The 27,343-nt window shown below is 44.8% G+C and overlaps 1 protein-coding gene across 2 annotated transcripts in view; it reads right to left on the reverse strand.

Annotated features, from left to right (window-relative positions):
* Positions 1 to 2,098: 2,098 nt before the first annotated feature.
* The window catches only part of SHKBP1 (SH3KBP1 binding protein 1), a 220,937-nt gene continuing 195,692 nt past the window's right edge, over positions 2,099 to 27,343 (reverse strand). For both annotated transcript variants that reach the window (XM_069207207.1, XM_069207208.1), the window contains 2 exons: positions 20,062 to 20,194; positions 2,099 to 4,983 (listed from right to left, as the gene is read on the reverse strand). In XM_069207207.1, coding sequence (XP_069063308.1) covers positions 4,347 to 4,983; positions 20,062 to 20,194 — 770 coding nt within the window. In that variant the 3' untranslated portion in view covers positions 2,099 to 4,346. The remainder of the gene's footprint in view (positions 4,984 to 20,061; positions 20,195 to 27,343) is intronic.

Below are 27,343 nucleotides of genomic sequence, written 5' to 3' on the forward strand. Positions count from 1 at the left end.
CGACAATGTATTAAATAGAAAGTCGTCTTCAATGGGCTCTGCATGCAGGCTGACATTATGAAATGCGGCTGCCCTTGACACCACCTGTGCGTAGGCTGTACTATCTTCTGGTGGCGACGGTCTAGCTGGATAACAGTCAGGACTATTATCTGACACTGGCGCATCATAAAGGTCCCACGCGTCAGAGTCATCTTGACTCATCCCTGTATGAGTCGGGGATTGCATCATAGGTGGAGTGGCTACCAGTGATGTTTGCGGCGATTGTTGTGGAGACGATGGCGGGCTTACTTGTTTAGCCACCTTTGCCTATGGCTGCTTGTCTTTCTCCTGGAAGCCAAGTTTGCGTTTCATTCAAATAGGAGGGAGAGTGCTGATCTTCCCTGTTTCTTTTTGGATGTGGAGCCTTCTTTGGGTGTAGTCTAGCTCCATTGCCTCCAATTCCTGTCCAAATCTATGTATTTTCATTTGTGAGGACAGTCCTTGTTCCTCTGTGTAGGAACTTGATGTCGGTTCCGAGGCCGGATGTTTCAGTATCGAAACCTTTTCGGCTACTTTTTTAGGTTCCGACGAAACCTTTTTTATTTTCGGCGTCGTTGTCTCTCGGTGCCGATTCATTTTGGTGCCGCTGTCTCGGTGCCGAACTTGCTCGGAACCACTATCTCGGACCCGAGATTGCAGTGTGGCGGTATCTCGACCGGAGTCGGATGACTTCGACACAAGCGTGCCCTTTTTCGGTGCCGATGATCGGTCACCTATTTTTCGGGTTAAGCCATGGCCTGTTGGCGGTGGTGTCCCCTGGGCTTTTGTGGTCTTCTCGTGAGTTTTATGTTTCGACGTCTTACTCACGGATTTCGGCGTTTCTTCGGGATCGATCTCATCTGAGTCCGATTCCTGGATGGAGAAGGTTTCTTCTTCCTCCTCGAAACGCCCTTGTCCTGTCGGCGCTGACGCCATTTGCAGTCTTCTTGCTCTTCGGTCTCTTAGTGTCTTCCTGGACCGAAACGCTCGACAGGCTTCACAAGTATCTTTCTTGTGTTCTGGCGACAAACACAAGTTACAGACCAGATGCTGATCTGTATATGGATACTTTTTATGGCATTTTGGGCAGAAGCGGAATGGGGTCCGTTCCATCAGCCTTGAAGAGACACGTGGCCGGGCCGACCAGGCCCGACGGGGGATCGAAAAAACCCCGAAGGGCCACCGGAGCTCTTCAAAAGTCAGTGTCGATCTGTTATAACTAACCCGATACCGAACGCAAACAATACCGACGATTTTTCCGAGATTCTAACTAACTTTCCGAACCGAAACCCAGAGCGAAAAGGAACACGTCCGAACACGATGGCGGAAAAAAAACAATCTAAGATGGAGTCGACGCCAATGCGCAATGGAGCCGAAATGGGAGGAGTCCCTCGATCTCGTGACTCGAAAAGACTTCTTCGAATGAAAACAACTTGTAACACTCCGAGCCCAACACCAGATGGCGGGATGTGCACAGCATGTGTATCTGCAGCTACACATGCCATCGAACATATATATATATATATATATATATATATATATATATATATATATATATATATATATATATATATATATATATACACACACACACACAAACACACACATACCTTAAGGCATTTGCTTTTTTTGGGAATGGTCTTGGCGCAAAGACACATTGCCATACATTGGAGAGCTAGTGAATCCTCGAATCCACATCCCCAGGGACCTGATGGCTTAGAGTCTATGAACAACAGAGAAAGGCGGGAGCTGGGAGGCCATATACGGAGGATGGGGAGACTGTGGGAGGGTATTTTGAACACGTTCCTCGTTCCTGTTAAACTGAAGAAAAAAAACACCCAGATTAGAATGTGGTGTTATACTTTACCGATCTTACTTACCTGTCTGAAGTTGGTTTATGATCATAACTACTTAAGCAGTATAAAAGGTACTGGTGAAAAAATAAAATAAAAAGTGTTGTGGACCACAACATATAATCCAATAAAATGCATAGGTGTGTATGCACACCAGGCCCAATAATAAGATACATGAATTGTCAACAGTGGGATTTTCAAAATAAAGACAGTATTTCAGAAAAAGGCATTATGTAAACATAAATATTTATTGTAAAGAAAAGAGTTTTCCAGTAAGCGTGTTACATGTGAGCACCTACTGCAGTGGCAGCATAGCAGGAAAATGCTTTCAGCGGCAAGGCATTATCTGTCCACTCGACCCTCCTGTCCGAGGAATGTACTGAAGATATTTCTGATTTCAAACACAAAGGTTAAAAAACGTTTCCACGGCATCAATGCCCCTCTTAAGTGCCCTACCAGGTCTATGTCCTCTTAAGGCATTCATTACATCACCACATATGTAACAGGAATAGCTGCCCATGCTTCTGGTTCGTGGGGTGGGTTCTGCTGGGGTACTGAGCCCTTCAGGTTCCAAAATCAAACTGAACCATTTATTTGCCAAAGCACTGGAGTATGTGTCCTGCGTTTACAGGGTGGAATTAGTAAAATTAATATATTTTTTTTAATGTTCTTTTGTTTTTTTGGGAAGAACAGCTGAAGGATCAGTATTTTTAATGTTTTAAGGTAGGAAGAGCTTGCACTGGGATACGCCAGACTGCTTGCAATTCCGCAATATTTGCACCCTTGTTGGCTACCCATTTAAAAGAATAATCAATTTCTTATTTCTCTAAGAAGCTGAACTCTTCAATGTGCCTCAGAAAGAAGCAAGCACAAGATTTTCTTGGCTGTCTCACTGAACAATAAGGTATTTCACAATGTCTCCAGCAAGTACACAAAAACCATGGAAGGTGTCTAGCAACTATAAACCCGATTACCCCGGTGAGATTCTGGTGGAGACAAAGGTGACTCATAGCTTCTGACTTTCTATTCAGTCAGTCACATTAAAAGGCTTCTTGGCTGAAGAGTCTGTTCTTGGGAGAAGTTAGGCCCACTCTTGCCTGGCTTTCAAAACGTATGCGGCATAGCAAGAGTGTCACACTATGGCACAATCCTCCATCAAAGTGTCGGAGTTAAGTTAAAGTCCTAGTTGATGTTTCCTATAGGAACAGTCTCTCTAAAAATAAGCAATATGGCCTGAAATCACACACTTCCCAAAGCTTTTTCAAGAATGTAAAGACTCCTTGAAGGGGCAACACATATTATCCTAGACAACAGCTCTACAGTACTGTGACCCTCTGACATGCCATTTCAGTGGCCCTGTTTGTTAAATACTTTCACATGAGGACATAATCAACTTCTACAAGTCTAGCTGGGCATACTTTCAGAAGCACAGACTAAATTGAGTAAAAAGCAACTATTCTAGTGGGGAAAGGTTTGACTAACCACACACTTGTTAAGAGCAGTGCAAAGGTCCACTGTGTATTTCATCCATGCTCTGCCTGAACTATCTCAATGAGTGTGAATCTTAGTTTCCAGACGTAGCCTTAGGCAACAGGACATGTAAAAGAGCCTAAGTTGAAGTAAGTAGGCCCCTACATGGCAGCTTGTCCACTGCTGAGACAAACTCTTGCTCATGGTTAAGCTGCGTTTTTTAATGCCATTCTTTGGGGGAAGAAGTTATCATATGAATGAATAAACGAATGCATGAATGAGTATGAAGAATTAAGAATGAATAATAACAAAGGCCTATGCTATCTGCTGGTGTTCTGGACACATCCATAGAAGCAATGAGAAAATGGGTCTCATGTTAACAAGAGGCAGCAGGGCCATTCCCAATCTGCCATGCGTGTCAGAGTTGAGCATCTTTCCATACAAACCTCCGTAAGCACCCAGGAGACATAAAAGTTGGCGGCTTAGCAATTATGGAAATATATGAAAACGCTGTTCATTTAAGGCACAGCACCATTGTATTTGCTTTTTTAAGTGTCAGGACAAACTGTGCCACAACTGAAATATTCTGACTATTGAAATTTAACCTTATTTGTTTATCTAATTAATTAATTGTATCTGTATTTTATAAGGAAACTAATGTTTCATTCATGGATCATCGGGTTCCAAACAAAAATATCTTACTCCAGGGCGGGGCCTGATCTGTCACCCATTCGGCATTGTCTCTACCCATCAGACTGGAAGACATGTCCTTTGGTAGACGGCTCTCATTTGTTACCATTATGAGCTCATATCTTCAGCCAGCAGACATCAGTACATTCAAATAATTAAGCCATTCTGTTACGATCTTGAAAAACAGTGTCCAATTGTATAAAAGCGTAACTCCGGTCTCACAGTGCATTATGCCTGCAATACAGTAGATGACCATACACCAAGCTTGAAGGGTTTCAGCATCTTCCATTTCCTATCCAGGCATTTAAAAGTGCTTCAGAAGGAGGTCTCATTCAACCTTGGTTTCTGTGGAACCAGTGGCAGACTCGGGGATCCTATTGGTGCTTCGGAACCTCCAACGGCTGCACTTTTTGCAGGTGATGAAGGAGAAGAAGTCCTAACTGAAGGTGTTGGGCTTGGAATTGTGGGTTTGTGCTCCGGGCTGCTCGGAGACCGTGGATTCTTGCTTTTCAGTACTTGACGTCCCTCAGGCTCCGCAGAGTGGCTGTGCCGCCGGACATCAAAGTTATTAAATTCAGTGGAACGTGCCAGTTCCTGGCACCTTTCAACGAAGCTCCCTCCTCCTCGAGCTCCATAATTAGGCTTGGTGTCGCTCGCGCCGCAGCCAGCATCTGAGTTGGTGAGAGACTTCCGCAGTCGCCCTTCTTTGGGCAGCTGTTCCACAAGGAGTCTGGAAGGCCTGGGGTTGTTCCAGAGCAGTTCAGCTCTGTTGAGAGAGTTCAGGCTGGCAGTTGCATACGGCTGGAGATTACAAAGGCTAACAAATCCTTCTCGAGGTCTGTTCAGTGGAAGGGGTAGACTATCCCGGTTTGAACGAGGACAGGTCGAAAAGTTGTTCATTCCACTGCGGGGTGGTCTTTCTCTGGCACAATCACTCGACTGAGACTGGAGGCTAAGGAAAAAAATTAACAAAACTCTGTTAACTTTGGCACAAAGTAGAGAACCTCTCAAAATTAACTGTGAGACTGTTAACATATAAAACTATTTATGCAGCAAATACACATCAGAGCAACCATAGAAAAAACAACTGCAGCAGAGGAAAGAACCCCAGCCGATATTCAAGTCTTCTGAAAGCAGAAGCCTCAATTCACATGTAGGCAATGATTTACCCACCTACGCTAATATACATCCATTTAGCATCCACCAGCACAGCCATGCATAATACTAATAACACTTGTGTGTAGGCCTGTCTATTTGCAAATAGGATGATTCTATCTGGACCTGATTATTTGCTGTCTGTTTACGTTTTTGCCCTTCGGGCGAGTGGCTTTCATGTGGATTTGTGTGTGTGTGTGTGTGTGCTTTAATGCTATATCAGTAGGTGCTGTCAGTGTAATTCTCTGGCCATAGCATCTAAATACCTACAGTTCTGTATTTAGGTCTACAGTTTTTGGTTTTAAGAATCTCGTTACCCAATTCTTCCATTTCCCAGGGGTCCTAGAGAGTGGCTAATGTACACTACTGGTCGCATCTGAGGAGGGAATAGGCTTAGGTGCAGCACAATTGCTATGCAGAAGCACCAAGAACGCTTATGTTATGGTAGATGAGCTTGATATAGCGCAGTGAATCACCTCTGCAGGGGTAGCTAGGCATTGAAGCACATAACAGGTAAGGGGGGAATTGAAGGATTAGAGAAATTAAAATACCCAGGTTTTAAGGAGTTTTTTGAAGCGAGCATAGTCGAAGCAGTCACAAATGTGCTAAGGTAGTTTGTTCCATAAATGAGGGCCAAGATGGGAGAAAGATCTGCTACTGTATTTGACTGTACGAATCCGGTGTTCCATTTTCAAAGTTCATTAAGAACAAAGAGAGGGGAAAGAAGAAGCCTCTCCCTGTGCAGAAGAAAATGCCCTGGTGAACCGGTTTCAGGTGGATTTAAGGCAGACCACAGCACCAAGTTAGTTGTGCTACCAGTACATGATGATTTACGCACATTTGTCAACGGTGGTGATGTTGTGGTCAAGATATTCTTCTGGTCCTGGATTGGCTGAGCTCTTATTTGGCAAACAACTTCTAGACTGTCCTCATGCCTTCTTCTACATCCCAGTCAAGGACGGTGAACTGACGGGTCCCAAGGATTTACATGGTCCCCTTTCCTTTTCGGTCAGTGCATGAGCTGCTTTGCTAATCCTTTCCCACTGTGCAGGGGTCTCATTTTACCAGACCACCTTAGCACTGTGTGTTTCTACAGTACATAAAAAGCTAATTGTGGCATATTTGCACTGTACACTATTATGGTAGTTCAGTAGGTCAATGGACCTGCTGTCGAGATGTATTTGTAATTTGAAGTTTGCAACCTTAAATTTCAGTGGGACACATTTTGTCCTTCCTCCATCTGTAAGCTTACTACAAGATGTTATGTCACCAAGAACGTAGCGCTCCAGTCTTTGGTTTTCATTTATACCACCCTAATGTGCCCTGGGAGTTGAAGTCCCGGATTACTTCAGCTGAGGCAGCTAGAATAACTGTAGAAATTACACACGTATTTCGGGTAAGTTACGTAGTTTTATTGCGCACTTCCCTCTTCTGCCTCTATTCCACAGCGTTACCCAACCGTCTCTCTCCACATTCCATTCCGTTCACGTGGAACACCATAATGAGGAGTTTCCTCATGTGTGGCGATCCAAGACATGCGTTTTTCTCTTCTCTTAAAAATGTGAAACATTTGTAAAACAGAAGCAGCTGACACTAGTCGAAAAGGCATTCTGTTGAAAGGAAACAAACCCATGGGTGCCAAAAATGCAGTATATTTTTTTTAATCAGGTGCCAGCACAATTTGATGGTAGGCCAAATGCAATTCCAATGTCGTAAAGGCTTTAGCTCCTTCTAAAACACACACTAGTTCATTATTATTTGGAAAAGGATGAGAATCAATCATGATGTTAGCATTTAATCCACGGTAATCAACACACATATGCAATGTACCATCCCCCTTATGTGCCAGCAAATTGGGAGAAATCCAAACTGATGACTCAATTTTTGGGATAACTCCCCCTTCCATCATACTCTCCAATATATTTTTCAAATCTTTTCTCAAGGTGTGCTTATCACCGAAAAGACAATATCTAGGAGTGGATAACCAAAGCTCTCTCACTTTAAAATGGCAGCTGAAATCACAATGCTTGAGATAAGATCGTCAAGAAATGGTTGCTGCTTTCCATACCTAAGGCTGCTGAAACATAGTCAATGTTTTATCATTGAATCCCTGACCAAAATGGCCACAGATGATGTTTAAAATGCCACGACACGCTGATTTCTATGGCCAATGGAGCACAAAATGCTACAGGCCATCAAATCAAAGCAAGAAGACACACAAGACAATATGGCCCAAAGAGCAGGACTATTACAAGGCAGCAACACAAGACAGGTGCTAAACTCTCACAATTACCTGTCAGGATCCTGCGATCAGGTGGCACTACTTGAAGACCTTCCGCACGCCTGCTGCCATCATGAATACTAATTTGGAACCTGAGCTGTACTTCAGTATTCAAACCTTCTTGAAAATCAGATCCACTCCAGATTCTATTGCAGGGTTTACTTATTAACCACTAAAGCTGCATGGTACTTGCATGCCTTACCTTACCATGAGAGCTGGAAAGGAGACTCATGGTGAATCATATTTAGGGCTCCCGATTTTATGGTATTTTTTTTTTTTTACCTGTTCGGTCTGTATTTATCCATATTTATTTTTTGGTCATTTTATCTGTATTTATCCACATTTACAAGCAAAAGACAATGCTGCAGCTAGTATTTTTAAATATGCAATGCACACTTGCAGTTGTTTGTTATAGGTTTAGCTATACCTATATACACGGCAAATTAGGTAAACACAATGCATTCATCTGTGTTTGCTGTCAGTCTTTGATTATCCTAATTTTGCCACAAAGGGTTTGTTTGGGTAGAAATAAATTGTTCTTAGTAAAGTCAAGAATCCTGAGTTTATTTTTCCCAGACCAAGCACTCTTAAAACAAAAAGGTCTATCAGTATGGATGACATGTGAATCCTGCACCTACACCCTTTGACTTATATAACATTTCTATACACTGATTTACACAGGTATGTATGTGATGGCATCAAACACACACTGCATTACAAAATCTCTCCCCAAAGTTAACCTGCAACCTGTTCTAAACCTTCGTGATGCAAAGAGGAAGCACAATGTTATCGAGGAAGTTCAGAAGTGGAATGAAAGCAAATGGGAAAATACTTTACAAAGGCAACAGCAAAAAAGGAAAGAGACTGCGATCCGCACACCTCACAGGAGAGGGCCAATTGCACAGAAGCAGTTGGCATTCCACACGCAGTTAAACAAATGAAAGAATTTCATTTTTTCTTGAAACAGAGTCACCATCATGTATGTACACTGCTGAGATGTTCGTTTTGAAATTCCTCAGTGCGTGCCATCTGCCGCCAAGCAAACCACTACCTGCTAACAGGCCTCCTTGCTGCCACTCATTGGTATTCACAGGCTATTTTATTATCGCTGACCCCAGGAGGCCCTGCCAGATGGTGCCTAAAACGTTTTGTATCAGTGAATCGGACTGCTGATGCACATGTTAACACCTTGTGCTCTGCTACTATGCATTCTAGGATGGACACAGTCCCGACTGAAATGTCCTCCACCCCCTTAACATGCAACACTTGCTGATGTGCAATTCATGTAGCCAGTCTTAAAACAGGTCATTGTGGTATAGATTAGGAAGAGGGGCTCAGCCCTGCAACCCTTGGCTGTAGAGGGGCTGCCAGCACAATGTCAGTATTTTCCTGTTTCTATTTTATAAATATAGGCAAAAGAAAAATAGTTTTCTGTCTGTATTTATATTTAAAAATCCGTTTAAACGGAAAGTCAGGAACCTTAATCATATTATACTTGGAACTCTGTCTTACCTCTCCCAGCATGCCCATGTGCTCCCTGCATGAATTCTGGTCATATTACGAAACTAGATCTAATCCTTGTTCTACTCCAGATTTTCGTCCTGCCCACTGGTTGCGTCCTGGATCCTCTGTGCAGTCCTTCAGGGAGAGAGCTGGAGGAGGAACTTTGCTCTCAGCTGCACTGTGCTGGAGGCTGCTCACACCTCTTCTGATTTCCAATCATCCTGTATGGCTGGGAGAAGGGATTTAATCCTGATTTCTGCATTCAAAACATGTGCTTCACCTGCCGTCGCCGGGAGCTCCTGCTTTCTTCTCCAGTTGCTGACTGCTGAATCCTTGAAACCATAAGAGAGGTTCCTGATTCCTGCTTCTGCTTTTTGCAGTCTAATGCTTTCCTGTGACAGTCATGAGCAGCACTGTGCTTATGGGGTTTGCTTGCTTCGCACGCTTACCTTTCTTTCTGCTTTTTCTTTCTAGTCAGATATCCTGATTTCTGTGTTTTCTCTGTTGGGCTTCTGACCACATATTCTCTAAGTTGGCAGCGGTTTCCTTTATTTCCTTGTTCTGAATTACTGTTCTGCCCTTGCTCTGAATTCCTGTTTTTATCCCATGTACCAACAGGATATAACTTGTTACAGTGCCTGTTGGGTACATCCTCAAGTTCCTTGCTCTGAGTCCTAGTTCCAGTTTCCCTGTACCAAAAAGGCATTACTTGCTCCAGTGCCTGATTGGTACAGCATTGAGTTCCTTGCTCAGAATCCTAGTTCCAGCCTCCCTGTACCAATGGGGCATTAATTGTTCCAGTGCCTGTTGGGTATAGCCTTCCCTTGAGTCCTGTATTCCTCTTCTTGATTTCTGAAATCCTGTTCATAATTCCTTGTCTTGTTTTTGTCCTTGTCCCGATTGCCCTGTAATTTGGTTATTCATTCCACTTTGGTTTTCCGTTCCATTCCAAATTCGGCCCACTGTCTGTTTCTGTCCGTATCAGTTTACAGTGTGAACTCTGGCTTGGTCTCCATTCCGATCAGGTAAGGGAAAGACTTCTGTTGTTGTACCCAGGTCAGAGTCTTACCTACGTCAGTGTTGTTGTCAGTCTTGGTCCACCTTGTACTGAGTACAACAGTCTCTATACAGCAAGCCCCACTATGTCTTTGCTGTATGACTATTGTTAAGAGAAATCTCCTGGTGTCAGTCCAAAAGGCTCTCCCTAAGCTACCAAGAGACCGCTTGTCCATATAAAAAGTACACTCCTTACTTTGATCATACTTTATTACTGTCTATCTCCTGCCCTGTGTTGTTTAATGGCCTCGGTTACACTTTGAGGAGCCTGGTAGTACCTTGCCTTGTCACCTTGCTAAGTGTTACCTAAGGAATCACTCTGCCCTGCCTTCGCTATCCTCACAGATTGAAGGACCATACATTTATTTAATTCCTGGGGCGGCACTTAGCATAGTTAGCACCAAGATGTTTGAGGTAAAAAGAAAAGGCTGGTGTCTAGACCTATAGCTACCAAGCAAACAGCTTGCAAAACATATGGCTTTAAAGAGAGCATCCGGGTAGAAAATTAATATCTCTGTGAAGATCACAGTGCTCAGTTAGTCTCTGATCCTTCTTTAATACCTATTGATTCAGTATGTAATCCTCAGCCTGAATCAATGCCTGCAAGAGGACTGCAAGAAGAGAATGATAGGTTAAATCAGGGATACTCAAAGTACAGCCCGAGGGCCGCATGCGACCCCCTGGTGAACAGCAGCACTGCTGTTCACTTGACAGAATATGAACATTCAGAAAGCTGTGAAACGGGGATACTTTATTTACACAGTAACATCATTCACCCTACCACGCATCTGACTATGTGAGTGGATGGTAAAGCTCTGGGTGTTTCTCCAGTTCATAAAAAAGCAAATTACTTCACAAATGCTGGGATTTTTGCATGATAAACCATGAGATAGATAGTTTAGTATGTCAATCAACCTGCTGAGAAGATTTCTAGGCAATCTGAAGTTTGCAGGCTCAAGTCTAAGTGAGGCAGACTTTGCCCTACCTCCTTCTGTAATTATACCAGATGATGCTATGTCACCAAGGATTAGAGGTGGGCGAGCCCTCAAAAGCTCAAGCCTTGTTTGAGTCAGATGCCCGGCTCTGGATCGAGGTCCTAATAGACCCTCGAGCCCAACAAAATCCGAGCCCTGCCCCCAGTCAAGAAACACACTCTGACGCATTGTCTACTGGCATCTTTTACCAACAGAGAAAGCATCTGTGCTGGTGTTTTTTTAAGTTGTAACTGCTTGTGTGGATTTCACAATTAGTGAAAAGCAGCATTGTGTTACAAATCAAAAAGCACCCACACAAACTGCCTTTTAGCACATCTGTCTAAAAGACAATGCATGACCGTGTTTTTTAAAGCTGTAACAGAATGTGGCAGGAGAATGTGGCGTTATGGCCCGAACTGCCGACACTGAACCTAGGGTGACCACCTTGAAAGAAGGCAAATTCAGGAGAGTGACGCTAGAAATTCAGGACAAAAGGTCACAATTTAAGACACAAACTTAGGACAAAAGGTCATTTTTACAGACACATTGGAAGATGTTACACGATTATAAAATAACTGAAAGAAGTAGAAGCCAAAGTTGTTTTATGTTCTTTCATTTGTTTTAAACATTGGAGTGTTGAGCAAACATTCACATATGGCTGGACAGATTTAAAGATGAGAAAAGTAGCAAACATACACACTCCAATCAGAATTGACAGCCGACATAAGGCGGAGTTTTCACAATTCTACCCTGGTACCATGAATGAAAGTCAGAAGCAGCGCTCTGCTGCTAACCATAAGCTTAGAGTTCACAGGCAGTAGCACTACTAGACAGTGTGAAAAAGATAAAGAAATGACGGTGAGAAAGGATGAAAGGGCTATATATTGAGAGGAAGAGACATATTTTTTAAACAGTGAGAGTGAACAGTACGAGAAGAGTAAAGCAAGTGAGGAGCTGCAAGGTGACAAAGAGCAGATACTGAGAAGAGAAAAGAAGACAACAGAAGATGGCGCAGAGAAAGGAGCAAACAAAACCAGAGAAAGATGCTGAGGGTGACAGAGAGAAGACTGAAAAGAGAACATGAGGTAGAGGTCGCATATGCAAGGTAGAGGGAACTAATATAAAGTATGTGGTGAGTGTGAGAGGCAGAGACGAATGGCAAGAGAGGACAAAATGGTGAGAGAGAAAGGAAATGAGAGATGAAGAGGATGAATAGGGCATGAATAGAGAGATGATGGTGGGGGTTCACTTTGTAACCTGCATGACAGACCTTTCAATACCATTTCCAAAGCCCCATATCTTTGAAAATATGGTGATACTCTACTCTTTCACGCAAGACAACACAGCAACTTCACTTGCTGTGCTGTGTTGCTTGTTCAGTGCTCCGTTCCCTTTTGGCTAGGGTCCCACTACAGAAATGGCATGTACATATAGACAGAAAATCACTGTTTTTTAAGAAAAGGCTATTTTTCAAAGAATGAGGGGGAAATCCATCCAAGGTTCTAGCCCAAAGCATTTGTCTGGCAGGTTACAGTGTGGCACTAGAGGATTCTGGGATTAGAACAATTCGGTTACGATTGTCCTTTCTACTTGTGCTCTTCGTTATCCACTAACTGGAAATGTTTAAATAAAAACTTTACAGAAACACAAATTATGATAAAATTAAAACCTTCCATTCATAGCAACTTCCTACCAGCCTGTCCCCCAATCAGCTGAAATGCTTCTACCTCAGGGTCTGGGGCACTGCACAGGCTGCAGGAGTGATCGCTACATCCCTGGCAGGGCTGGGTTTAATGCTGGTGGTCAGCAGTGTAAGAATATTTGTTGTGTACACACAAGACCACCTTCTCCGAGGATGCAATCAGTACCACCCGCCAAAGTTTCCCCTCATCACTAAATATAACAGCTCTCATGTGTATTTAATTTCTTTTAGAGTGCTACTCATCCCAAGTGTGTATGGCAGAATAGGGTGCCAGAGTGAGTTATATCACGCACATATTACACATAGACAATGGTGCGTAAGTGTGTAAACCAGTGTATAGGAAATGTTACTTAAAAGAATGGCCACTGGAATTATGCAATTGTGCAGCCATGGCGATTTTTGCATAATTATAGGTTTGCCGCATTTGCCTCATAACCTGTCGCCTGCTGCATTATGTGTAGAGTTTAACTTAAATAGTTCAAGAGTTACTAAAACGCAGCGACATGTTTCTGCACAGTGGTAGGCCATTTGCAAAGGTTATAGCTATATTTGGGCGATAAACTGGTACTAATGAGCTGCAGCCAATATCCAGACAGTGTTAACATGTTTAAAAATGACAAAATAATAAAGCAATACTATCATAGAATGTGCCCCATCACACCGCATGATTTAGCTTTTCTTGTCACGTAATTTACTCAAACCTGCCACATGGCCCTCCCATGCAGCATAATTCCAGTGGCCCTGCTTAAGATAATGAGGACTACAACATGTAGGAACCAAGTCAACCATACTGGCAGGTATTATATGCTAAGAGCGCTTAGTCTTAAGAAATACAAATGGAAGATTTAAAACATAGCATAGTGGGTGAGGTTGTTTTTTTTCTAATAAGTATTTATTATTATTCAAAGAAACCCTATTTAGCAACCTTAGAATAATAAAAAATTAGGAAAAAATCAATACGGTTATAGACCCATTCCCTGCAGCTTCCATGCTGCAATCTGATTCTGGTTCATAGCCAGGGCAACTGGAATTATGCAGCAGAAAGTTAAATTAAACAGCAGGTTTGATTAAATTACGTGGGAAGAAAACGCAATTTATGCGTGTCATGAGGTATATTTTGTGATAGTATTACTTCATTATTTTCTGATTTTTACACTTGTTAAAATTTTGTGGGCATAGATTTCACCTCATTAGTATTGGTTCAATACCCACATATAATAATTAGCAAGACAAAACTGAACAGTCAACTTTTGCGAAGGACATTCTGTTGTGCAGCATTACATGTTGCTTCACTTTTAGCAACGTGTGAACAGTTTGAGCAAGAAACAAAAACTTTTGTTGAAATGTGCTCATTATGCGGCACGTTATGGATTATGTGGCAAATCCATAACCATGAGAAAAAACTCTGCGGCAGCACAATCGCATAATTCCAGTGGCCCTGTTCATAGCTCATTCGCTTTATTGAGAATATATCTTATGAGCTGCAATTAACAAAAGTGTATCTGTGAAAACAAAGTAGCCCCCAGAACTATCTGCATCAAAAAACATGTTTTATTTTTGATCTGCCTGTTACACATTGCGTTTTGCTGGAGAAACATTATCCCTCTGCTCTACTTTTAGATAAGTCAAAACTCAAGACTAGGAAAAACTGATCTCTCCAACAGATACATTAAAGTCAGAGTTAAATTTACTGGCACATACTCTGGGTGCCTTTAACCTTGCAAGAAGTGTGAAAATGCAGCCACCCCCAAAGTCCCCCCAACCTCCTCGCTCAATGTCCAGAATTACGGACAAAAGGCAGTGAAAGGGCTCTTCACAGACAACGGACAACGGACTTGAGTCCCAATAACGTGTTCATGAAATTTGCGGACGGGTGGTCACCCTAACTGAACCCGGGGAACTAGGTTCGAGTCTCTGAGTCGCTCACCAGCTTGTGATTCTGGGAAAAATCACTTAAAGTCTCCATGCTTTATAAAAAAGAAAGGGACCTCGTGTAATGTCGCTGGTGCTCGTGTAAAGCGCTACAATACTTCTGGTCGAGTTCGCACTATATAAAACAGCAAAAAATAAAAAATAAAATGTTGGTTCTCACAGGCTGTGAAAAGCAACATTGTGCTATAGCCGTAAACACAGCCACCAGGAGAAGGAAGGCTCTGCCTTCTGGCACATCATCATGGACCCCCCCAGCCCATGCCCCGGGGAGGGCTGTGTTAACTACATTACAATCCTCCTGCCCCCACTGCCTTTTAGCACATCAGCACAGCAAACAATCCACTGGACTCACGGACGCCCAAGCCCCAGAGGGAGGCCCGTGTTAATTACTTTATAATCAGCCTGCCTTGCTCATTAATCAGTTTATGCGAGGTTGGAAGCTGGGAGTTACATTTTCATGGTTCCCATGCAGATTTTTGTTTCTGGACTTCACTCGTATCTGAGCTCTTACCGCCAAGCCAGACCCCTGGCTCATCTTTGGCTCGGCCCGTGAATTCTTGGGCTTGCTCACCTCTACCAAGGATGCATTGCTCCAGTCCCGGGTTCTCATTGTTATCATCTTAATAGGTTATGGGGGTTGAAGTCCTAGATCACTTCAGCGGAGGCAGCCAGAACAACACACCTGAAAACAAGGGTCCGTAAAAGAAGGGCCCATGGCAGTATCCTTGGTTACCTGGAGCTGTCGTGTATTGCTATTCTGCAAGGGTTCTTAAAATAAGAACCATTGAGCAGTTTGGTATCAATACCAGTTATTAGTGTATAGAGGATGCGCTAAGAAACAAGTGAACACTATGGGATTTATTTAATCTTTGAGTGGCAAGACCATGAGACTGCGGACAGTGGTGGTGGTGGCTAGTATCACTTATCATAGTACTCTTTAGTTTTAGTGAGTTTACCATTAGGCGCGGCTTTAAGTGGGCCGGGTCCTTCTGGGGCTCAGCACCGGTAGTAATTTAAAAGGACAACTAAAACGGGTCCCTTTTGGGCTCTATTTTTTTTGCCCCATAATTTAGCCACATGCAAAATGCATACTGCAGCAGGAGGAACAAACAAAGCAAATCTTTCCCTGAACAACTGGCAGGCAGTCTCTTGGCTCATTTTTGCACTTCACACACCTGCACCAAAGAGAATTAACAACACGAGGGAGAAGGCCCAAGATGCTTTCTTTTCTGTTCTTGTTGAAGACGAGGGTTATCTTTACCAAGGACTGCGCTCTCTGGAGAGATTCACCCCGCTGCTCTATCAGCATCGCTCTTAAGGCACATAGGCCTTTGCATGGCACACAGGACAGGAGGACACTGGCTTCTTTTGCTGCTGCATCAGCACCGCTCTGAAAGCACGTAGGCCTTTGCACGGCCAACAGGACCAGAGGACCCAGGCTACTTTTGCTGCTGCATCAGCACCGCTCTTAAGGGACATAGGCCTTTGCACGGCACACAGGACCGGAGGACACTGGCTTCTTTTTCTGATGTATCAGCATCTCTCTTCAGGCATATAGGTATTTCCATGGGACAAAGGACCCTGGCTTCTTTTGCTGCTGTATCAACTCCTCGCAGAGGGCACAAATGCCTTTGCACAGCCAAGTGGACGAGAGGACCCTGGCTTCTTTTGCTGCTGTATCAGCACCTTTCCGAGAGCACATAGGCCTTTGCACGGCACACAGGACCAGAGGACCCTGGCTTCTTTTGCTGCTGCATCAGCACCGCTCTTAAGGCACATAGGCATTTGCACGGCACACAGGACCAGAGGACCCTGGCTTCTTTTGCTGCTGCATCAGCACCGCTCTTAAGGCACATAGGCATTTGCACGGCACACAGGACCAGAGGACCCTGGCTTCTTTTGCTGCTGTATCAGCACCGCTCTGAAAGCACATACCTTTGCATGGCACACAGGACCAGAGGACCCAGGCTTCTTTTGCTGCTGTATCAGCACCACTCTGAAAGCACATACCTTTGCATGGCACACAGGACCAGAGGACCCAGGCTTCTTTTGCTGCTGTATCAGCATCGCTCCGAGGGCACAAAGGCCTTTGCACGGCACACAGGACCAGAGGACCCTGGCTTCTTTTGCTGCTGTATCAGCACCTCTCCGTGAGCACATAGGCCTTTGCACGGCACACAGGACCAGAGGACCCTGGCTTCTTTTGCTGCTGCATCGCACCGCTCCGAGGTCACATACCATTTTCCATGCACACTGTGACAGTAAATGGTGAGCCATGGAGCCTGCTGGCAGCCCAACTGATAGCATGCATTTTTTTTATTATTTTTCAGCTGCTGGACACAGATGCTCCTTTTGCCCGTTCTGGGAAGGGAGATAATGTATTTGTGAAAGAAAGAGCTCTGTCAGACCAGCAATGCTGGGTAGGGGCGCAGTGTCCATGGGCGCAGCAGGTGCAGTGGCACTAGGGCCCACTGAACCACGATTATTGTTGTATTTTATCATTTAAACTGCAGCTAGAGGCCCGTTTTTTATTTGAACTGGGGCCCACAAAACACTGCTACGCTTCTAACAATAGGTCCGATTCAGAGATGTGATAATGGAATTCAATGTAAATTTTTTGTTCTAGAGAAGGATTGTGGCCAAGTCTCAAAAGGAATGAACGAAATGTGAACTTGATTCTTTCCCTAATGGGACAAGTCACTTTTGCCCTCTGATCCCTGGCGGTACTTTTTCAGACTTATCTTTTGCATGTTTGCACTATGGTGTTCTTGCACCTTCATACATCTCTGGCAGCAGCCTCACTTTTAGAACTTGTGAGTCACAGGTTTCTGGATTCTCTTGATTTACGCCATGCCCTTAATTACACAGGTCACGTCCCTTGCCAATAACTGCTGGTCACGCCTCTTTGGCCATGCTGCATTTAGAGCCCCTCACTTTTTTTTAATCCCACTTAAAGCTCTGCCATTAGGTCTTGGCCACTCGCAACGACGACGGTGCTCTAAATTTGTCTCAGGAAGTCGCAAAATGTGTGGGTCGACTGTAGAATGAAAAGGTAATAAAACAACCACTGCTATGATGACAGTTGTGCCTCCTTTCTGGAAAGCGTGACTGGGTGAGAAAGGCTGTGCATCACCCTTGCCAAGAGTCACGCATCGGGGTTAGACTAGCACATTTTAGTGCTGATGTCTGTAGCACCCTACAAAAATGAATTATTCACGCATAATAGCGCCCCTAGGACACTTGCGTACAACAAGGCGCACTGCAAGGGGCTGCATTTAACAAAAGCAGCCAGCGGTCAGCATAATAAAATTGAGTTGCTGTGGCAGTGCTTGCGTTGCTGCCCTTGCCCAGAGCTTCAGACAATTATCTTACATCAAGTCCAGGGGCAACCCGTCCACGAGAACAGAGCTAAAAAAATGCCCCCAGAACGGAAAACTTAAATGGTAAAACATTTTCTTTATTACCATTTTGTTTTTCAGCACGCCATCCTGAATCGAATGCCAGGACGGGGCGGGGCAATTCTTTGTACATGTTTAAAGTGAGCATGTCCCTTAGGCCGGTCGGCTTGCGACAGCCAGCCTGACATGCACACTTTAAACTTCACTAGGCTACAAAAAGCAAAGGCCTCCAATGCTCTTGTGAACGCTGAGAGCCCACTCCCACCAATCCTGACGCTGCTTCCATGATGGTTACCAGCATGAAAGCAGCATCAGGATTGGCTAGTACAGTTTCCTGGTTCCTGTCACGCATCGGTGCCATGAGAGACGTCCTCAGACAAGGGCCTTTTTTTAATTGTATTATCAGTGTGCCCCGCTTCACCTCCTGTAAATACGAGCCAGCCACCACTTATTAAGTCACAAGAATAGGAGGTGAGCCGTGGCGCCTGTGTGAAGCCCGGGATTCTTGCATTCAATAAACCCAGCCTCTCAGCCTCTCCGCGTGGGCGATCTAAGGGAAGTTTGGGTTGAACATTCAATAGCCGGATCGGATTATCCGGATGGCAGTGTCTCTTGATTGGCCAGGCAGATTGAGGTTGTGGGAGGCAGCTTTGTATCATTTTTTTGACGCGTCCGGAGCTAAAACAAATAAGTGGCACCTCTGATGCATTACCCTGATAGTGCTTTGTACTATAGAGGGCAAGAGGCCTTGCTCGCAGGATTCTGTTTTCCCCCACCCTGCCGGTCCCCTCAGCACCCCTTCATGTCAGACAGTGTCCGCTGGCTGCTGGATGATCAAGGCTGCATCCTACCAAAGCCCATACCTGCAGCACAAACAGCAAACATGCGGTTCAGGGGATCCACCCCCCTCCTGCAGCCTGCGTCCTGCCAACAGCAATGCGTCACCAACAAGCAGCAGGTCATTTACTAGTTTAGGAGGTTAAGGTGACAAGACTGGCTTGGTGGGTCTTTCTAAATGTCGCAATTGACATGGTATGTTATTTATGGTATGCGTTCTCCAGAGAAACACTTTGTGGCCGAAATTATATTATTTTTTTGTTGGCTGTTTGAAGAAGGCCACATGCAATTTTCATGAACTTACTGGAGATTACTTTGCGCAACGAGGGCATGTGCTACTCTTATAAAAAAAATGGTTGTTACAAGTATCCCTAACTGCAAATCTATAGCGTAAAAGAATGAAGTACAGATGTATGCTGTTGCTTACTATCGATTCAGCAACATTAGGTTACATCTAGTGTGATACGGCCCTTCATCCCTTGTAAATAAATCCTGCCCACACACATGCATTTCTACATTGAGATGTTCACAGAATCAGGGTCCTTGTGACATTTTATCGAGTCATTACATAGGGTTATATTCCTTAGGATGCTACAGTTTATTCGAAAATATACGTTGGTGACCTACATTCCAGTTTATCGCACAGAAGGGTTTAATATGTCACAGCTGGCTGTTTGCATGATCACACCCGCTTTTTTCTCTCACTGTTAAGTGTCACTCAAAGTGTCACATATGCGGCAATTAAATGTCACACAGACGCACTTAAGTAATGGAAATGTCACACATAAGCACACTGAAAACTTGGCAGCGCTGGTGCAGACATCTGGTCCGAGATCTCTCTGGACCCGACAGACATAGATCAAAAGGCTTGCACGCCTCGAATATCAATTCCTAATTGTAAATCAGGGTGATGAAACAGGTAAGTCGGAGCCGGTTAAAATCTTGGAAGGTAAAACACAAATGTGGATTTTATCAGCACACGAGCCACGCTTACAGCGACATCTACTGGCAAGACGCAGAATAATACTATAAACAACATTTTAACCTTGCACTGAAACCCCCAAGAAGTTGCCACAAAGACATCCTTGAGCCATTAATGCATGCAGTAACCTCGAGGTGAAAGTTGCTTCGGGTGAGGTATTAAAGACATAAAAAGTTCCCGTGGGAGTGCATAAGGAGTGCCGCGTGTTACCTGGATACCGAAGCTCGGGGCGTGGTGGAGTGTGTGAAGGAAACAGCTGGGCTCATATCCGGGGTGCGGGTCAGGGCGAGGTCACACTGCTCCAGCTGCTGCAATAACTCCTCCTCAGTCAGACCCCCCAACTCTGAAAGAAAAAAAAAAGGTATGGGAGTGTGAACCTCAAGAACCAAACAAGCAGTACACTGCCACCAGCATCCACGCATGGAACACAGACCACCAAACCCGGCCTGAAATCCACACCACCACCAAGCCATGACGTGGCCAGTGCTTCACAGGCCCAAGTGCAAGGAAAGAAATGCACCCCACCTGCTTTTTGAATAGTAAAATACTTAAAAATCAGGGTTCGGAGGGCCCCTGGGGTCTCTGGGACCTGGAGCACTGTACCTACTGCACCCCTGACCCAGACCTTAAAACAGATACCCGTGAAAACAAGAGAAAGCATGAGTTTCCCTTCATGGATGAACTAAACATATCTAGCAATGGTAGTCGGAGCACTCACTTTTATCGGGTTCATGCAACAGCTACTTATTCAGTCAGAGTTTTTCATAACATGCTTGGATTTGCAGTCTATATTTTTGCAAAGAATCAGCAACTCTACAAATCGCAAAACGTAAAAACGTAGAGCTGGAACTTAAGGGCTGTAACACTCAGTAATGTCATGTGCCAGAAACATGTTGCTATTTGCATCCACCATCTGCCTACTCCATGTTATTGTCGTCACATGTCCTCATTGGGTGGATCACGTAAAAGAATTGGGAAATTGTTCAACACTAAATTGATGAAATGTTTGGAAGATACCATCATCTCCACATAGCCCATCTGTATTTAGGTTGGTAGCCTGGGCTATTATTCATAGTGAAGTATGGTAAGGTGAAACATTCACATCTGTATCGCTTTGTTTGAACATTCATTAAACCCAGTAGACTGCAGGATCTTTCACACCTCATTGGCAAAAGCATAAGTCGAGGGTGAATTCAAAGGGGCAGGGATCAAGTGTGTAATGCTTAATCCTATTCTGACCAGGCCTTCTCTCTATTTATACATTGCAATTAACCGATACATACTCATTTTTTGCACGAGCGCTTTTTGGACAATTAAACATTTTAATGTATTTTCTTGTAATGATCGCAGTACTTATCTAGACCACCGGAAAATCCTACGAATCGGTGTTTTTTCTTTTCACTTAAACAATTAGATGATGGACTGGACTGTAACTTTTTAAAATCATTTACTATTGCTGTTGTATAATGTCTGTCTGATGAACTAATGTCTGGAATAAACAAGACTGACCACATCTTGCCAATTATTCTATACGATTTACAAATCTGAAAACAAACATCCTACAAATGTAATTTGCTTATTCAATTTGGTTTTATTCTGAGCATAAGAACCCAGTGCACTGGACATGTGACCAAACATGTACAGTGCAGAGCATCTGGCAACAAATACATAAGAAGGTTCTACAGTATACCTAACCTGAGCTCCCTGGAGCAGGGCAACCTTCACGAAGTCTACTCCTGCATCTGCTTTGGTAATTACACATATCATGTTACAAAAAACAAAAAGCCTGTGTGCATACTTTATTATTGCAATCAAACAATGTTCATATACGTTCTCGAGGGTCCCCAAATGCCTTTAGGTGGTGACTGCGGGACCTGTAATTCAAGACTGTAACTTTGACGATTCAGTGCAGCGTGCAGCATCTGTAAGTCAGTCCTTCAAGGGTGGGCAGGGCCTCCGCATCCAAGCGAGAAGCCGCTTTAAGCTAGTAGTAACAGTATACTGCGGTTCTTCTCGGATAGCTTTTGGGAGTAGTTTCACAGACCCCAGTGACATTATTTCAGGGGAGTATGCTATGAGCTCTTGAACAATCTGACCAATGGCACTGGCTACTCTGCCCAGCAGGTTCTAATCAGCGGGCACCCTCAGGCCAGGGGAAACATCCCGCCGGATCTGGAGCGAACACAGCTGGCTAGGGAGCTGGAGTAAATGGTGTGCCCATATTTAGGGCTGCAATAAATCTTGATAATAATCAAAGTGGAAACCAGTTTAGTGCCTGTGCAGCAGTACTGTCATTCAGTGTCACTGAGGCTTTTTCCAATGTTGCATGCCCATTTGCCTAATGTGGTAGAGTTAATTTTTGTCAATATACAATCGATACAACTTGGAAATCCATCCCTGTGTGTCCCGTGCTGTCAGAAGTTAAGTTAATTCAGGAGGTTTTGTGAGGAATGTTGGCCACGGTTTCAAAATAGAATAATGTACCCTGTAGTATGTAAAGACGTCGAGGGTATTTACATCTATGTTTTCCTTAAACTGATCAGTCCCTGCTTTACATAATTGGTCCCCATTTGAAACCTGCTTTGTGCATGCTATCTATGGCTCTGGATTCCAGCATGGGTGTTATGGTGGGGTCTTTAGCTAATTTAAATGCAGGGGAGCACAGGCAGTCCAAGTTCGCTCATCTGACCAGAAAGCAGTTTGACCAGCATGTGCAGTTCACCAGGTATATACTGAGCAGAGGTCTAGGGGGGATTCTGGTAATCGCCGTGGCCAGGTCACCCATTTCTCTTTGATTATGGTCAATATAGAGAAAGGGGCTGTCCATTCATGGCTGGACCAGCAGGATACGTAATGAGACCGCGTGATGTGGTAGTAATGTTCCAGGCCTGAAACTGAGAAACCTCCCCGTTCATACGACAAGGGAAGAGAGGTCCAACTTCAGTCTGGGGTTCCCACCCGCTCCACAACTCTCCCTACCCCCAAGGTCAGTTTCATTAACAGTGAATGCATAGTACTGAAGAAGGTCTTGTTAAAAGTACTGGCAAATTGTTAAATACATATAAAAACATGGCATTTATGATCATTTTAATTTATGTGTCTACCAGCCAATGACATTGGAAGGGTAATTTATCTATCACCTTTGTAAGCTTGGCCATAGTAATGGTAGATCAGTGTTTGTATGTCTGTGAAGACTAGGATGCCTAGGGACTTACGGGCCCAAGATTCAATCTGAGTGGATATTCGAGGGTTACCTTATTAGTGACATCATTAAGTGACATTATTTCGGATGCCCCCAATAAATCTGCAACCCAAGAGCCCACTGTACCTAACCACCTCTCGAAGAGCGGGAGGGAGGTTGACAAACAACATGATGTCATCTGCATACATAGACAGTGGTATGTGCTTCTACGGTAGAATGATGCTTTGTAGTAATACTCAGCCTTCAGCCAGGGCATAAGGGGCTCAGTCGACAAGAAGAGAACTGGGGAGAGGGGAGAACCCTATCTGGTACCCTTTGGATGAGGAAGGAGTCAGACATATAGCCATTTATGTGAAGACGGGCAGAGGGGTTGTTATACAGTAATTGTACCAGGTTCAGTGTGTTATTGGGGATTCCGATACATTGTTGTACTGCAAATAGGAATGGCCACTCCAAGCAGTCAAATGCTGGCTGTGCTTCCAAAAAGCCTGCAGCGGCTTCAGAGTCTGGTTTGAAGCGGTACTGGGGAGAATGCTCCGAGATTGTTAGATACTGCCCTTCCTGGGGTTAATCCCGACTGCTCTGGTAGGACTAGGGTTCTCATGAGGGGGGTTGATCTCTTGGTTATTACACTGGCTAATATTCTATTGTTGGTGTTTAACAGGGTCAATGGTCGATAAGACTTGTAGTCCCAGTTGTCCTTTCCTGGTTGCAGAAGAGCAGTCATAACTGCCCCCTTATGCTACGGAATAGAGTGCCCTGCTCCCGTGCCTCCTGGTACATATCTGCCAGGCGCAATGCCAGTATTGCTATATATTCTTTATAAAACTCAGAAGTAAAACAGTTGAGCCTGAGGCTTGACTATCTGGTCTGCCCTCTTCTGCAGTGGTATCTCATGTATACTAATCAGCTAGGTGCATGCGCCCCTTCTATGCAGGCTAGCGGAATACCATCGAGGAAGCGTCTGATGTCTCCTGGGCCTGACGCATTGGCGCAGGCGTACAGTTTGGTGTAGTATGAATTAAAAGTTTGAAAAATGTTTGTGTTACCAACAAAGACATCTCCCGAGGCGGTTGCTAACACATGTGTGATTGTGTGTCTTTGTGCATACTTGGTAAGCCAGGTCAGTGTTTTACTGGGACTTCATTTACTGATCTAAGAACTTTGGGATCATGATCTCTCTCAAACGTGCATCCCAGGTACGCTGGGATGTTCTTGGATTTTTCTGTCTTCAGTGACGGTAGGATGCAATACTGTTTGCCAATGGCATATCCTCTGAATAAACTATAAAGGGAACCTGGCCTGTGTTAATATAACCGGAATGTGGCGTCGTGGAGAGCTCTCGAAGGGAGCTGCCAGAAGGGCGAGCATCTCAAGGCCTGAGGTAAGGCCAGGACCAACACTCAGGGGTTGTGGTCAGATAGTGAGCGCAGCAACTAAACCATGTCCTGGATCCAGGGTGAAATCATGCCTGAAGTAAGCCAGAGATCAATGCACAAGTGAGTGTCGTGCACTGTAGAACAGTATGAATAAGCCCTATAGTTGCTCATCTTCCCTCTCCTCACACCATATGGGTCTTCATTGTGAAATGAAGTTAACAAGCTGGGAGTGGGTGGTCTAGGCTGTGTGGGTTGTCACTGTGTAGTGTACGGCAGAGTCAGATTGAAATCAACAGCCCCCCCCCCCCCCCCCCGACAATATTCTCTGCGATTAAGGCCAACATTCGGCGAGCATATGATGGAGGAATTCCGGAGAGTGTGTTTGGTACAGAGATATTAATCAGGGTGGTGGGGCTGTCACAAATCGCTCCCTCCACACGCAGGGCTCTGCATTTGCACATAAGTGCATACGGGTTTGAAATCAATATTTTCTTGATGAGGGTGGAAACACCACTTGAGTGAGAGCTATATGAGATGAATTATGTGCTTGAGAATCAAGGGGAAGGGAAGGTAGTGCCCGAGCTCACAGGTAGACGAGCCTCCTAAGCATTGCAATCTCCACCTAATGACGTGCAAGGCAGGTCAGGAACATGCGTTACTGTTTGCGGTTACCCAACCCATGTACGTAATTTTAGCTCATGTATAACTTAGTATAAAAATCAATATTAATGGAGAAGGTGGGAACATGGTTATGCTGGTCATGCTCCTAATCCACCAATCAATTGATGATATAAGCAACAACAATCCCACTGAAAACAATACCATCACCCCACCACCACCTCCTACCCACACTGCTATAAGCAGCTTTGGTCAAAATAGGACAGTACCTCATGATACGCTCAGTATCAAAAGTAAACAGTAACAGTAGGTTGAGGGGGGTGGGTCAGGTCGGCCAACCCACCTCCCAGTGACGGTGCATTCGGAGTGATCAGCTATTTGAGTCAGTAAATTCACTTTTACCAGCTATAAAGCCATTAGGTTATTACGTTACTGGCCGAAAATGATACCTGGGCTGAGCAGTGCCCGTGGTCAGTCATCGTCTGGGCCAGTGCCCACGTTTGGAGAGGCAATGCAGTTGCTTCGTAGTTTTTTTTTCTTGAGAATATCTTTAGCAAGCTTCGTTGCCTCTTTTGGGGTTTGGCAATTATTGAATCGATCCCCCAGCTGTACTCAAAGGTGTAAAGGATATAGCAATGCACATTTGATGTCGTGTGTGCGCAGCAATATCTTTACTTCGGTGTAGGCCCATCTGATCTCCTGCACCGCAGCCGTAAAATCTGAGCACAACAATATTGTTAGGCCTTGATACTGCAGGGGGCCCTTCTCCCTGGCCAGCTGCAGGGCAGTATCGTAGTCGTTGTAGATAAGGATGTGCACTATTGGTCGAAGGGTCGCTCCAGGAGTTGGGTTTGGTCCCAGCAGTCAATGATTAGGAGGTCTGAGAACGTGGGTCTGCCCAGTATGTCAGTAATGAACATGTTACTTGCCCAGTAAGCATCTATTCGTAGCATGTAGAGCTGTAGATTCACATGTTCAGCATACACCTGCCATCTAATGTTGGGTTTGAAGCCAACACTAGATGGCAGGAGTATGCAGAGCATGTGTATCTACAGTCACACATGCTATCGAACATAGTGTTTCTATGAAGATCTCGGACTTGCCCATGTTTTTAGACTTACAAAGGCCAAGTACGCGGAAACTATTTTTCCTCAAGCACGCTTCCAAATCTTCTCTTTCAGAGCTAGCTTTGCTGATCTCAACTTCCAATCTAAGTAGAGTTTTCATTAGCACTGGGATGTTGCCTTCAATGTTCAGAAATGTTACCTTCTGTGTCAGCGATGCGGTCTCCTTGCTTATCTAGGCTTTCACCTGGTCCATGTGATTCGTCAGATGGTCAATCTTTGAATCAATGGCTTGTAAACTGTTCTTCATATGGATGAGGATTGTTTTAATGTCTTCACCTGGGCCCCCAGGAAGGAAGTCAGCGCCAAAACCTGTGCGTGTGGGTTCAGAGGGGGCGGTCTTGATCTGGAGCTCATCTTCCTCATTGTCCCTCCACTGCCTTGGTCAAAGCTGAGTTTCACTTGTTTTGGGTCAGACCTGCCCATTTTGTCTTCCTTAAAGAGCGCTAGGCAGGAGAAGTGGCAGGCACGGCCGAGACACCCAGGCTCACACCACAGGTTGGCCCAGGATTCAGCACCTGTGGTGGTGAAGACCGCTGCCTCAACCAAGCCTCAGGGTGTGCAACCGACAATAGGTAGAGCATCGGGAGCAAGTCAGCTGCAATATGGATGACTGGGCTGGAGGAGCGGAGGTGGTCAATGAGCAGTGTCAGCAGCAGCAATGCGCTGCGATAAAGGCGTCCACTGGTCTTACCTCCACTGCAGGGAAGCCACTGCTCGCGTTCTCCAGGGCCCAGCGATGGGATGCCACAATCTCTGTCAGCCTCCTTGAGAGGCGGGTCTGCTCAAACGTCGCAGGCACATAGAAATGTCAGCATAACGAGCCTGTGCTGGCTGCACCGGTCAGGCCCCAGCCCAGCCACGCTACTCCATTCCACCAGGCCGTGATAAGTAGAGGGCCCTCGCTGCAGCAACGCAGCATGGAATGACAGCTCCTCAGTGCGCCTCGAACAAGCAGTATGCAGGTCGATCAGAAACAGTGTGCAGGGAATCATACTTTGCTGATCTGGAGAGTTCTAGTGTGTGCAGTGGTAGTCAGGAGCTCAGAGCGCAATGGTTATGAAGCCATTGTGGTAGGCAGTTGGCCATGCCCAGTCAACGGCCTACAAATGAAATAGCTCCACTTAAACTATGCTCAAAGAAAGGCTGTACTAAACCTGCTCCTTTTT

The sequence above is a fragment of the Pleurodeles waltl genome, chromosome 9 (assembly GCF_031143425.1).
Source record: "Pleurodeles waltl isolate 20211129_DDA chromosome 9, aPleWal1.hap1.20221129, whole genome shotgun sequence".
Lineage (NCBI taxonomy): Eukaryota > Metazoa > Chordata > Amphibia > Caudata > Salamandridae > Pleurodeles > Pleurodeles waltl.